General features: G+C 34.4%; 1 protein-coding gene across 2 annotated transcripts; it reads left to right on the forward strand.

Moving 5' to 3' along the window:
- The first annotated feature begins 99 nt into the window (after window positions 1–99).
- Window positions 100–7734, forward strand: kcnk7 (potassium channel, subfamily K, member 7). 2 transcript variants are annotated; one of them, XM_073906657.1, is made up of 3 exons: window positions 100–636; window positions 3069–3464; window positions 7131–7734. In XM_073906657.1, exons 1-3 carry the CDS (start codon window positions 606–608, stop codon window positions 7484–7486), a joined length of 783 nt encoding a protein of 260 aa, XP_073762758.1. In that variant the 5' UTR covers window positions 100–605; the 3' UTR covers window positions 7487–7734.
- Window positions 7735–13156: the final 5422 nt, after the last annotated feature.

A 13156-nucleotide genomic window follows, 5' to 3' on the forward strand; every position in this document is an offset into this window, starting at 1 on the left:
AACTAAAACATTATTCATATACTAATTAAAAATGTATTAAATCTAGCTAATTCAGCAGATTGGCGCCTATAGAACTGCAGAAATAATGGTGTTGCATTGGTTACTGTAAACAAAGCAGCAGGATGTCATCTAGTAGGATTTCATTGATTTCACTACACAGCATCCTAATATTAGCAGATTTAATTCAGAAAGACTTTATACATATCATACATTGCATAATCAATAAAAAGATAGAATGTAATACCTTGTAAAATAGCATTTAAGACTTTTTAAGGGCTTTAAATTTCTCTGCATTGATTCATCAACTTTTAATGCTGTTTAAGATCCCGCGGACACCCTGGATTATGATCTGATGTTTTAAAGACATATTTTCAGAGATTACCTGATTACATTTCATTTCTATAGCTTCTGGAGACTTTTTGAAGCAAGCCACATACTTATTATTGAGACTGATTGGCTATTGTTTGTATATTTTCTACACACTTGCATGTATTGACTTTTGTTCAATTGAAAATCTAATTAAAACATTTGCTCTAGGTTGTGTTTTAGAGAACAGTCTGCTGGTGTCACAGATGTCTTCTGACCCGCTGCATTAAACTTTCAGCATGGTGTTGAACTCTCCATGTCAGAGCCCAGGTTTGGTTACACATGCAGCACACCTGCACCGAGGTAATACACACACAAATGTAGTTTAACAATGGCTGTTCTTGCGGATAAAGCTCTGACTTTCCTACGTGTTCACGCGTTCATCTTTCTGATGGTCGCGTACGGCTTGTTTATCGTCATGGGCGCTGTTGTTTTGATGGTACTTGAGCAACCTGAGGAGAATTTGCTGGTTCAAGAGGTCCGTGAACTGAAAGCTCGTTTTCTGGCAGATAACCCGTGTGTTGAGGAGCGAAGTTTGGATGGTTTGTTAATGGACGTGCTGTCTGCTAGTAAACGCGGTGTGGCTGCACTCCAAGCAGACAGTGACGAGTGTAATTTCGACTTTACGTCGTCGCTGTTTTTCGTCATCACCTTCCTCACGACCACAGGTGAGCAGCGGCTAGATGGGATACAGCTGTGGATTATGGAAGGCCGTTGGGGCCAAATAGTGGTTTCGCACGTGGACATAGCGTAATTTTTTGTGACTCTGCACAACAATAATTAACATATTTACATTACTGTGAGTGGTAGGCGCTAATTAAATACAGTTTAATGGGTAATTTGATAAATAATACTTGGTTTAATTAATAGTTTTACATTACAGTGAAGGGTTGGGATGGGGTAGGTGCTATTAAAATGCAATTGAATGAGTAATTTAATAAATAATATGAATAATGCTTGTTATAATTACTGTTTTTACATTACTGGGTTAGGGGTAGACGTTAATAAAATGCAATTAATGTGCAATTTAATAAATAGCATAATTCTTGATCTGGCCGCAGCTGTATCCCTTCTATAAACAGCAGCGGTCATCAGTTCTCATATAAAACTATAGCTACACATTTATTGATCACAACTATTTTAGTGTTATGTAATGTCATGTGTTGGTAAATGAGGCAGAATAGAAGCAGCAATTGACTGTAAAATTGTGTTTAGCACTTTATTGCAGTTTTTAATGTGTGTTTTAGAATTATTTATGTTTTTTCACTTTCATTATACAGTCAATTGGTTCATGATCCATGTTTAGGTTTGATCAAAATACATATAACCTATATAGAGGTCTGTTTATTCATTACAATACTTTGTGTTTGTGTACTTATTATCTGTCTTTTAATTTTAAAGATTGTAATTTATTTATTTAATTTTTAATATTAATATATTCAACATTAAGTCTAGAGCTACACAATTTGTACACAACCTTTATTTGTTTATTTATTGTATATTTATTCTCCTAATGATTTTGGATAAAGCGTGTTTTTTGTTTTGTTTTGTTTGTTTCAGGTAAACCAAATGCATGATCTATTTATTGTTTATCTGAAAAACAATTTATTTTTATTATTTTTAGTCTACATATTTGGCATGCAACTGGCATGTATGGACTGTATTTATATATTCATGCATTTATTTGTTTATTTATTAATGTTTCCCCTGTAATTATACAGTCAACTTACCAAATGCATGATCTAATTATATTTATATTTTAAACAATTTTTTTATCTTAATGTTTTAATCTAAACACTCGGCATACAAAAATTTGTTACTAGTTTATGCATGGATTTGAACTTTCAAGATGAAGCATATTCTTTTCTGTTGAGTATACAGTGAATCTGCCAAATGTATCCATTTATAGTTAATACTTTAAATATTTATTATACTTTCAAGATTTAACAGTACAAAACGCTTCATTTATGTTTGTTAAGTTAATTATCCCTTCAGAACTTGCTAGAAGAAGCTTTTTTTTCAAATCCATGATATAATTAAAAGTCGTATTTAAGAAGTGTTAATATTTGCACATACATTCAACGGCCACTTTATTAGGTACACCTTACTTTTACCGGGTGGAACCCGCTTTTGCCTTCAGAACTGCCTTAATCCGTTGTGGCAAAGATTCAACAAGGCACTGGAAATATTTCTCAGAGATTTTGGTCCATATTGACATGATAGCATCACGTAGTTGCTGCAGATTTATCGGCTGCACATCCATTCTCCTCTAATCTCTGGCATTAACAAGACATTTGCGCTCACAGAACTGCCACTCACTGTTTTTCAGACCATTCTCTTTAAACCCTAGAGATGGTTGTGGGTGAAAATCCTAGTAGATCAGAAGTTTCTGAAATACTCAGACCAGCTCATCTGACACCAATAACCATGCCATGTTCAAAGTCAATAAAATCACTTTTCTTTTACATTCTGATGATCAGTTTGATCTGCAGATCTTCTTGACCAGGTTTAGATGTGATTGCTATGTGATTGGCTGATTAGAAATTTGCATTAATAATAATAATTAGAGAGTGATAAGTAATTTGATTGACATATTTGGTTGATTTTTTATTTTTTAATTTTATTGTGTGGTTGACAGTTTATGATATTCTTTAATGAAAAAAAACCCGCAAAATCTTTACTCTCCAAGTTTTTTTTTGCAGGTTATGGCACCACCGTGCCCCTTTCAGACGAGGGCCGTGTGTTCTGTGTGGTTTATTGTCTCGTGGGAATCCCTCTCACCATGCTGCTGCTGTCCTGCCTCACTCATGCCCTTCTGCCCCGAGTAACTCACACCCCTATCCAGAACTTGCAGCTGTTCTGGGGTCTGTCCCGTAGCCACGCTGCGCTCCTGCACTGCAGCATCCTCGGCTTTTGTACAGCCGCACTCTTCTTCCTGCTGCCCGCTGCTGCTCTCTGCCTGCTGGAGGACGACTGGACATACCTGGAGTCGCTGTATTTTTGTTTTATCTCACTGAGCACAACTGGTCTTGGTGACTACCTGCCTGGCAAAATACAAAACCAAGCAGTGCGGCAGGGGCTGGAGTTCGTCACCTCCTGTAAGTCAGGATATTTTATTTTTTTTTGGAAGTTTGGTTAGAGAAGGCTTTTCATGTTACTTAATACTTGGGCTGATTAATTATTTATAGATTTCCAATGTATTTATTTTAGGTATTAATATCTGCATTTAAGAAGTATACAAGCTCAAGGATTAAGACAAATTGTATTTCTTTCATTTAAATGTTGAATCATTAAGGGGTTTAAAATACATTTTTGTAGTTGTAATGTATTTTTGGCACACTCAATACAAAACAATTATTCATTCATTAGCTTATTGATCATAAGACTTTCTGATAAACACACTTAACAAGCTCTGCCTCTTACACATATAATTCTCCTTATGGTCATGTATTGTCCAATTATTCTATAACTTGAAGGGATAGTTCACCTAAAATTTTTAATTCTGCCATCCTTTACACACTCTTGACTTGTTTCAAACTATTTTGCTTGATTTTTGTTCTCTTGAACTCAAAAGAAGATAGTTTGAAGAATGTTGGAAACCTGTAACCATTGACTTTCATAGTATTTTTTTCTAATTTGGATATCAATGGTTACTGGTTTCTAACATTCTTCTAAATATCTTCTTTTGTGTTTATCAGAACAAATTTAATGTTAACTGCTTTGGAACAAGTGAAGGGTGAGCAAATGATGGCAGATTTTTCTTTTTTGGAGGGGTGAGCTATCCTTATAAATGCTTCATATGCTCAGGATGATACTCTTGTATAAGGGATTTTTGTGGCAAAATAAATTCTCGTAGCTCAGTTTATTGCTCACTGATTACTCAACTAAGAAATGTTTTAATTTATTTTTAAGTAAACGGTCAACAGGGGTGTCACGGTGGCGCAGTGGGTAGCACGTTCACCTCACAGCAAGAAGGTCGCTGGTTCGAGCCCCGGCTCAGTCAGTTGGCATTTCTGTGTGGAGTTTGCATGTTCTACCAGTGGTTTCCTCTGGATGCTCCGGTTTCCTCCACAGTCCAAAGACATGTGCTATAGGTGAATTGGGTAAGCTAAATTGGTGGTAGTGTATGTGAGTGAATGACTGTGTATGGATGTTTCCCAGTGATGGGTTTCAGCTGGAAGGGCATCCGCTGCATAAAACATATGCTGGATCATGGATGGGTTGGCGGTTCATTCCGCTGTGGTAACCCCAGATTAATAAAGGGACTAAGCCGAAAAGAAAATGAAGGAATGAATAAACAGTCAACAGACCGAATGCATGATCTATTACAGTTTTTTACAATGGCTATGACCGTTTTTTTCAATACATTTAACAAGTTTTCTAAACTCTCAACACAGTTAGCACAACATCCGTCTTCATGGGTTATACAATTAACACATTTATTGTTGCTTCGCTTTTACACAAAATGCATCCATTTAACGCCAATTTAAATTGCTCGAACCTTTTTTACACACAAGCACAACCAATGTAATTTTACATCAAATTCACAATGCTTTCACACAGTATGTCAGAACGGATAACATCATGTTCTAAACACAACTTATATAGGCTAAAGTCAAAGTGAACAGCTGTTTATATTGTGAATTTAGACACAAATATATTTCCTGTATTTTATTCCATTGCTTATTTCAGTTTTATATATATATATATATATATATATATATATATATATATATATATATATATATATATATCAAAGCTGATTCCTATCTAGAAAGCACACTCATGTGTTGAGGTTTCACACATGATCATACTTTTTCTAAAAGAGGACTCTTTGGGCTTTTGAAAGGAACAGTGAGCGCATCAAAGAACTCCGTCACCAATATGTCCAGGTAAGGTTATGCAATACAGTCATTACTGTACTATACACAGTGTGTTTTGCAGTAAATTACTCTATAAACCTGGAGTTCATGAGTACATGCAGTAGATATACAGTACAGTATGACACAGTGTCTAATTACTTTCAGAGAGTCGTGGAGTTGGAGGCCAATCAAGTCACACATGAAATTATCTATGTTAACGAGGCTGGCTTCAACTTGACGAAAAGGCGTCGCTGTGGGAGAAACATAATAGGCGAAAGGGCCACAGTTACCGTGCTGTGCCAGAGAACAAAGAAGATGGGCAAATGCAGAAGACAGAGTAGGATAGAAGATTACTTAGTTTTTTTATTATAATTCCAGTGCTTGTTCTGTGTGTATATCTTGCAGTGATGTCCTTTTGCAAATTAAGTCTTTACTTTAGCAATTCTGTGTTTGTATTTTTGTTTGTACATAAACTGTGCATTTTATAAAGCTACACTGAGATGGTCGTTCATTTTTTGTATTGAATATCTGCAGCAAAAGAAAGAAAATGCATGCATTTACTAAACCCAACAAAACAAAAATGTAGAGAGGCTTCAGATATAAGGGCAGAGCTGACACATATAATAATGCAGTCTCTGAAATGTTAGCTGATGAGAGTGTTTTATTTTTTGTCAATGTGTTATGATTGACTAAATGTTCCTGTTAGAAGAGCACGTGTTAGTGTTTTGAATAATGATTTGATTATGATTCATGTTTGCAGTGTTAGACATGGTGTATTGTGTTAGTTTATTATAGTATTTTGAACATTAGTTTTGGGGTTTAGTTTACAATGTGTGATTTTGAGCATGAAATTAATTGTTTTGCCAATGTGTTTTAGGTGTGTTGCTGCATTAAGAGTTTGGCAAATTTGTTAAATGTATTGAAAAAACTGTCATAGCCATTGTAAAAAAAAAACTAACATTATAGTTTGAATATTTTTTATATTTGTCTATTTTAGCCTGTCATTTTAAAAGTTGTGCTTGTTAAAACATGCTGACTTGCTTAAATGTTAGAAATGTGTCTGGACATGTCAGCAGTGTACATTCCATGAAAGTATGCTTACTAGCTACTTGATAAAAGTTAAAAATGTGTTAGCATTTTGTCATTTGTTGTATTTATCAATTTGTAACACATGACAAAACATCACCAAGTTTTAAAGCATATAAACAGGTTATTACCTGTTAGCATTTGACAACATGTTAACAATTTAAGTGTGAAAAGTTTCTAGCAATGTGCTAAAACATGTTACTAAGTTATGTTATGCAACTTAAATTGTTTAACTTTTCAACAAGCTAACAGTATTAAAGAATGCTTGCAACCTGTGGAAGGGTTAGCAATGTATTAAAACGTGCTAGCAATTTGTTAAAACATGTTTGTCATGCTAAGTTATGTAAGCAACTTAAATTGTTTAATTTAATTTGTTAAAACAAGCTTAATAGTGTGTTGAATCACGCTATCAACCTGTGGAAAGGTTAACAATGTATTAAAACTTAAGATAACAATTTGCAATAAAAATGTTAGTGTCATGCTAAGTTACGTTATGAGCTTAAAAGTGTATGTTAGCTAAACAGTGTGTTAAAGCATGCTAGCAACCTGTGGAAAGGTTAAAAATGTATTGAAGCTTGCTAGCAATTTGTTGAAACATGTAAGTGTGATGCTAAGTAATAACTTCAATTTTTTAATTTAATTTGGTTAAACATGCTAACAATGTTTTAAAGGATGCTAGCAACCTAAATGTTAGTATGCTAGTAAGGTCAAACTTCTAAACTTTTCTAAAACTATTTTTAATGTACTGGTCAGACTTATACAGTCTTATAGTTTATATTTTGAATGAATTTATATGTATTAAATCTCTGTTTTCAGGTTATCTGTTGCTCGGACTGATCGTTTTGCTCGTGGTTCTGGAAAGCTTCTGGGAGCTGCAGCAGTTTCAGGCAGTCCTGCGTTTCTTTTCTGGCCCGCGGCTCAGTGAGCTAAATGGACTGAGTTTAGATGAGCTCGTGCTCACCGGAGACATGACCGGTCCAGAGGAGGAACCTCAATACACCCTTCCAATTTCCACCATCTCCCCTGCTTTCTCAGACTCACCTGCCACTCCAACAATAGAGCTGCTGCCAGTCTTTGGCCTGCCATCCATACCAGCCTCCAAAGATTATGACCACTCTTCACTACGGCCAAACCCCACCTCAGATCTGTGTCATTCCACATCCTCTAACTGACTGAAGGAAACTGGGCCGCGTAAGAATATTACATGTTATCCAACAATAGTATGCCTTCAAATATTGTAGCATTTATCTAAAATAATTACAAACATGTGACCACTAGGTGGTAGTGTTTATTTATTTATTTCCTTCAACACTGAGGCATGCCCTTGTCTGTATTTGTTTTATTAATAAGTAATATTAACAAGGTGAATTATCTAAACAAACTTTTTAAGGCAATAAAAATACCACAGATATCTGAAAAATAGTATTGTCAAATATTTTTACGTTAGTCAATATATGAACACACTCATTCCATTAAAGGTAGTGCAATTCCCATAGCATTACTTGTCATGTTTGAATATGACAAATAAAAATATGGGAATGGCACTTCCTTTAAAAGTTTTTTACCTGGTAAAAAAATTGATTTAAGTTTTAAAAACTCTTATATGTACCATTTCAAGATTCACTAGGAAATATAAATTTCAAAATCTATATTTTAAAAAATCTATATAATTGATTGCAGTTCCCATACATTTGATTGTGGTTACCTTATCTATTTATTTCATTATCATTCATTCATTTTCTTTTCGGCTTAGTCCACTTAATTAACCACAGCGGAATGAACAACCAACTTATCCGCACGTTTTACACAGCGGATGCCCTTCCAGCTGCAACCCATCACTGGAAACATCCATACACACTCATTCACACACATACACTACGGACAATTTAGCCTACCCAATTCACCTATAGCGCATGTATTTGGACATGTGGGGGAAATCGGAGCACCCGGAGGAAACCCACGCAAACACGGGGAGAACATGCAAACTCCACACAGAAACAGCAACTGACCCAGCCGAGGCTCGAACCAGCGACTTTCGTGGTGTGAGGCGAACGTGCTACACACCGCTTCACTTATTTTATAATATTTATGTATTTATTTTGATGTATATTTAATCTAAAATCATTAATTTTGTACTTCTTTCTTAAAGAGATATTCCACCCAAAAATGAATATATCATGAATTTCTTTCTAGACAAAAAAAAAATCTGTTAGTTAGCAGTTTTTCGTATTTTGTGATTCATGTTTTTATTTTATTTATTTATTACATTATGGGAGCTTTATCTTTCTTCCAACAACTTTTAACTTGGAAAAGTAAAAAAAAAAAAAAAGCGAACATTTTTAATCATTTAAAGCAGAGATGCCCAATCTAGGGCCCGCAGGTTAAAGTTGGCCCATAGTAACCTTTGATTTGGCCCTCCATCCCATCTGAGAAGAGAGGGAGAATAATGGGGATGGTTTCGAGATTTTTAATTCAAATTGAATGTAACCCTTTGTTTGTTTTATTGTTAAAAGCTAACTGAATTGTTCAATTAAATAAAATTAATCAGATATTGTTTAAATGTACAGTACTGTCTCCCGACAATGCGGAGACTTTGATGAGCAAATCAAGTCAAAGGCAGGTTCTGCTTGACTAGTGTCTCAACATTGAACACCACTGTGTTACAAATGTGTTTATTACTGTAAGTTATCATTTTAAAATTACAAAATACAATTTAAAGTAATATTTTCTATTTATTTTAAAATATTCAGAATTAAATAAGAAATCACCCATTGAAGCTTTAATGTAATATAGTTTGGTATATTTACCTTCGGTCCACGGCTCCCAATGATATTTGGTTTTTGGCCCTTCATACAAAAAAGTCTGGGCACCCCTGGTTTAAAGTGATATATTGTCTGGGTTAGTATTGTAAATTATGCTACAACAACCTTGTCTGAACTGCCAGAATGTTTTCTGTTATTTTACAGAATTATTTCTCTATGTATTAGTTCAAACTTAGTGAAAAAGTATTCACAACCGCAAATAAACAGAAAACAGAAACTCTTAATTAACAGATATTTTTACAGTGTACTGCTGAACTAAGAACTAGACATCTCTGAAAAAGTTGGAAAATAGCAGCCATTAACATAGATATATAGATAGTAGAAACAAAACAATACAATACTTCCCCCCAAGATTCTTAAGAATATCTTTCTTTGTCTTCAACAGAAGAAAGAATCTCAAACAGGTTTGGAACTACTGGAGATAGAGAGAGTAAAAGATGGCAGAAAATTCCCCTTTAGCATACCACAAGTTCATGCATTTAAAAAGTTAGTAAAGAAATAAACGCAGGCACACTTTCTATTCAAAATTGAACATGTTTAATGAGCAAGCTTTTTAAGTTTGGTCAAATATGTTTGAACTCCTAGTATATAAAAACATTTATTTATTTATTTATTTATTTATTTATATTTTATTTTTTTATTTATAATTTTTAAAGCATTCAGCTTTTTACATTAAAAGTGTTCAGTCTGAAAGTTAGTGTTTGTCATGTCATTGTCAGTTTTAGCAGGGAGGGAGAAGATGTTTGTATGTATGTCTTACTCAGTGTCTGTGCCCAGCGCTGATGGCTCTGCCAGTCTGACATAAACACACTTCACAAGCTCCTCCTCTTACTCTGCAATGAGCTCATATTATTCTCTTACAGTCTTTGGTCATGTATTGTCCAGTTCTTCTGTAGCCTAGTTGTGCTTAAATAGGGAGTGCATTTAACTTAATCTTCTAGGGCTTAGTGGCCACGTTGATGTACGGCACATTTTAGCACTTAAGTGGCTATTTAAAATACTTGGAATGTTTTATATTTTGTTACAGACATACAGTGTCATCCTGCAACTGTTTTGCAGCATATGAAATGTCCCAAACACTATTTTTAGCTGTCCAAAATGGGGCAAAAAATTGTGTTTTTACTCCTCTGATAGTCAAAATGTAAAAAAAATGTATGTCATATATGCATTAAAAACAGTCAGGAAAAGGTGTTTTATATAAATTTGGACCACAAGTCCAGATATATGGACATAATTTTTCTCTAAAAGTACATCATATTAAAAGATGATATTTAGGTTTTATTTTAAGTAGGTTCCAAATAGGCCTAAAATAGCAAAGATAAATAAAAAATGCATGTAAAAAAAACATTGGGACTTAAGAGGTTAAAGGGATAGTTCACCCAAAAATTTTAATTCTGCCATCATTCACACTCTTGATTTGTTCCAAACTATTATGCTTGATTTTTGTTCTCTTGAGCTCAAAAGAAGATAGTTTGAAGAATGTTGAAAACCTGTAACTGTTGACTTTCAAGGTTTTATTTGTTTTACTATGGATGTCAATGTTTACAGGTTTCCAACTTAATTCTAAATATCTTCTTTAGTATTTATTAAAACAAAATAAAATGTCAGCAAATGATGGCAGAATTTTTTTAAGGGGGGGGGGGTGGGTATGGTAGGGGTGAACTATCCTTTTAAATGCTTCATATGCTCAGGCTTTTATATGACTCTTCTATAAGGGATTTTTGTGACAAACTAAATTGTCATAGCTCAGTTTATTGCACACTGATTACTACAATTAAGCCACTCATGGGTTTATCAAACGCAAAAGCGTAAACGTTGGGTAAAATATTAAGTGATGGACCTAAATCTATAGTTTGGTTAAAAAATGCATGTCATAATTTACTTACCCTTGTTTTTTATTTTCTTCTGTTAAAGATAAAAAAAGATATTCTGAAACATAGAACTATGGAAGTGAATAGTTACAGGTTTTTAGCTTTCTTCAGTTATCATATTTTGTGTTCAACAGAACAAAAAAAACATGAAGTTTAGAACCACTTGAGGGAGAGTAAATAATGCGTACATTTTATTTTTGGGTGAACCATCCCATTAAATATATCATTTACTTTCCAGCTCAACCAATAGTATAGTTTGAGGGTGTAGCTACAGTAGCAGAGATGAGCCAGAGGGTGTTTAGCTGGAGGTCATGAACATGACTGATGCCTTAATGGGATAGTAATGCCTTAATGGGAGACCCAAAAAGAAAGAAGAACACTAAAGACAATTTTTAGCTAAATCTATGATCTTTGATGATTTGCATAATGTAAGTCAATGGTTACCATTGTGTTGTCATTAAAAAATTAAAACATCTGTTGCATCAGTTATAAAAAAAAGCATAACAATCTTTAAAGCACTGATAGAAAAAGCATCTGACTTTCTCCAAGTGATTTGATTCCACTGACAAGAAAGGAAACTCTGAAAGGCAAAATCTACATATGAACTGTACACACATACTGTATACTTGGTGAAAACTTAACTCTTTTGTTTATATATAAAACTGAGAATGACGTATCTGCTTTTGACCGAATAATTTGTATCTGCATTGAAAAAATATTTGCTTCTGCTTCGGTCAATGTGATTGCAGAAGTTGTATGTAGGTCAGGACCAAAATAAAGTTAGACCACAAAAGCTGTCGCAGTGCTGGCTAATAGAACCTCAACCCATTTTTAGTGCCTAGATTTAAAATGAAAGTCCACCCTCTTGAAAAAAATGGAAATGTTCTCACCATTTCCTTACACTCTGGTGGTTCAAAACCTTTGTGAATATATTTCTTGTGTTGACCACAAATAGGATAGTCTGAAGCATGTTGGAAAAAAAAATCTGGAACAAATAAATACTATGGAGGTCGATTGCTTTCAGTATATTTTCCTTTGTGTTCAACAAATGAAATAAATCCAAAAATGTTTTTAACATGTTGTGCATTAGTAAAGGGTGGCAGTATTGTTATTTTGGGGTGAACCCTTTAAACAGTAGCTTAATAACCTGTCAGTTTTTCAAACACAAGAAATATTAAAAGTAGCAGATGCGTAGGACAAAAATAGCAAAAGAGTAAGTCTGCCTCCCCTCAAGTGATCCAAGACCTGCTGACATTTGTTAACAATCACAGGACACGAGTCCTCGACCGAAAGAAGCCTGACATGAACTTCCCAGAGGAGTTGCAACAAGTTATAGGGGTTTCCCCGCTTGTTTATTTTGACCACCATAAAGCATAAACAACAATTTTCCATAACCTGCTGGCCTCATGTGTATTTAAATCCTCAGTCGGTCATCTGGAAACAGCATATCTCTCCTTAAATCAAACCCCATCCTCATTTATTAATGCTTTTGAATTGCTTTATGACATCTTAATTTTCACTCCAACAACTTTTGACCTTGAAAAGTTGAGAAAAGTGACTATTATTAACATGTTTAATAGTTTAAAGTGATATATTATCTGGTTTGGTGTTATATATTACAAAACAAAAACCTGATAATAAACTGCCAGTACATTTTCTGTTATTTTACAGACTTATTTTATCTATTTATTATTTCTTATGTGATTTCAAACTACTAAAATGTCAATAAAAGTCACGTTGTTAAAGTGTAGAGTTGAATCATCAACATAAAAAGTCTATAGTGCAGGGATCAACATCCCATAATGCAATTCACAACTGTACATAAATGGAAAACACAGATATTTAACAGATATTTTCTTTTACATGTGTTTGGCACAGATGAGGCTAGCGTGTGTGCGTGGGGTATATTCATATGACCTTGTTACCATAGAGCTCAATGCTTTCACACTGCCGTCATTCAGACTGACTTCAGCAGGTGTTTCACGCATGTCTATATTTGCCACAGTGGTTTCAATGCTATCTCTGATCTCGAACAGATGGGATAGCATTACCACAACGCAGTTTTCCACTCCTAGAGAGAGATGTATGTCAAAGGATCAACAGATTGCATATTCAGGTTCATAATGTCGCTCTACACGTTTACATTTGC

Source organism: Danio rerio, chromosome 7, assembly GCF_049306965.1.
Source record: "Danio rerio strain Tuebingen ecotype United States chromosome 7, GRCz12tu, whole genome shotgun sequence".
NCBI lineage: Eukaryota > Metazoa > Chordata > Actinopteri > Cypriniformes > Danionidae > Danio > Danio rerio.

Coding starts and splice junctions, on each gene's coding strand:
- kcnk7 (XM_073906657.1), top strand. CDS start 606: ATGGTGTTGAACTCTCCATGTCAGAGCCCAG. Junction 637..3,068: donor CTCTCCATGTCAGAGCCCAG/GTTTGGTTACAC, acceptor TTTTTTTTGCAG/GTTATGGCACCACCGTGCCC. Junction 3,465..7,130: donor GCTGGAGTTCGTCACCTCCT/GTAAGTCAGGAT, acceptor CTCTGTTTTCAG/GTTATCTGTTGCTCGGACTG.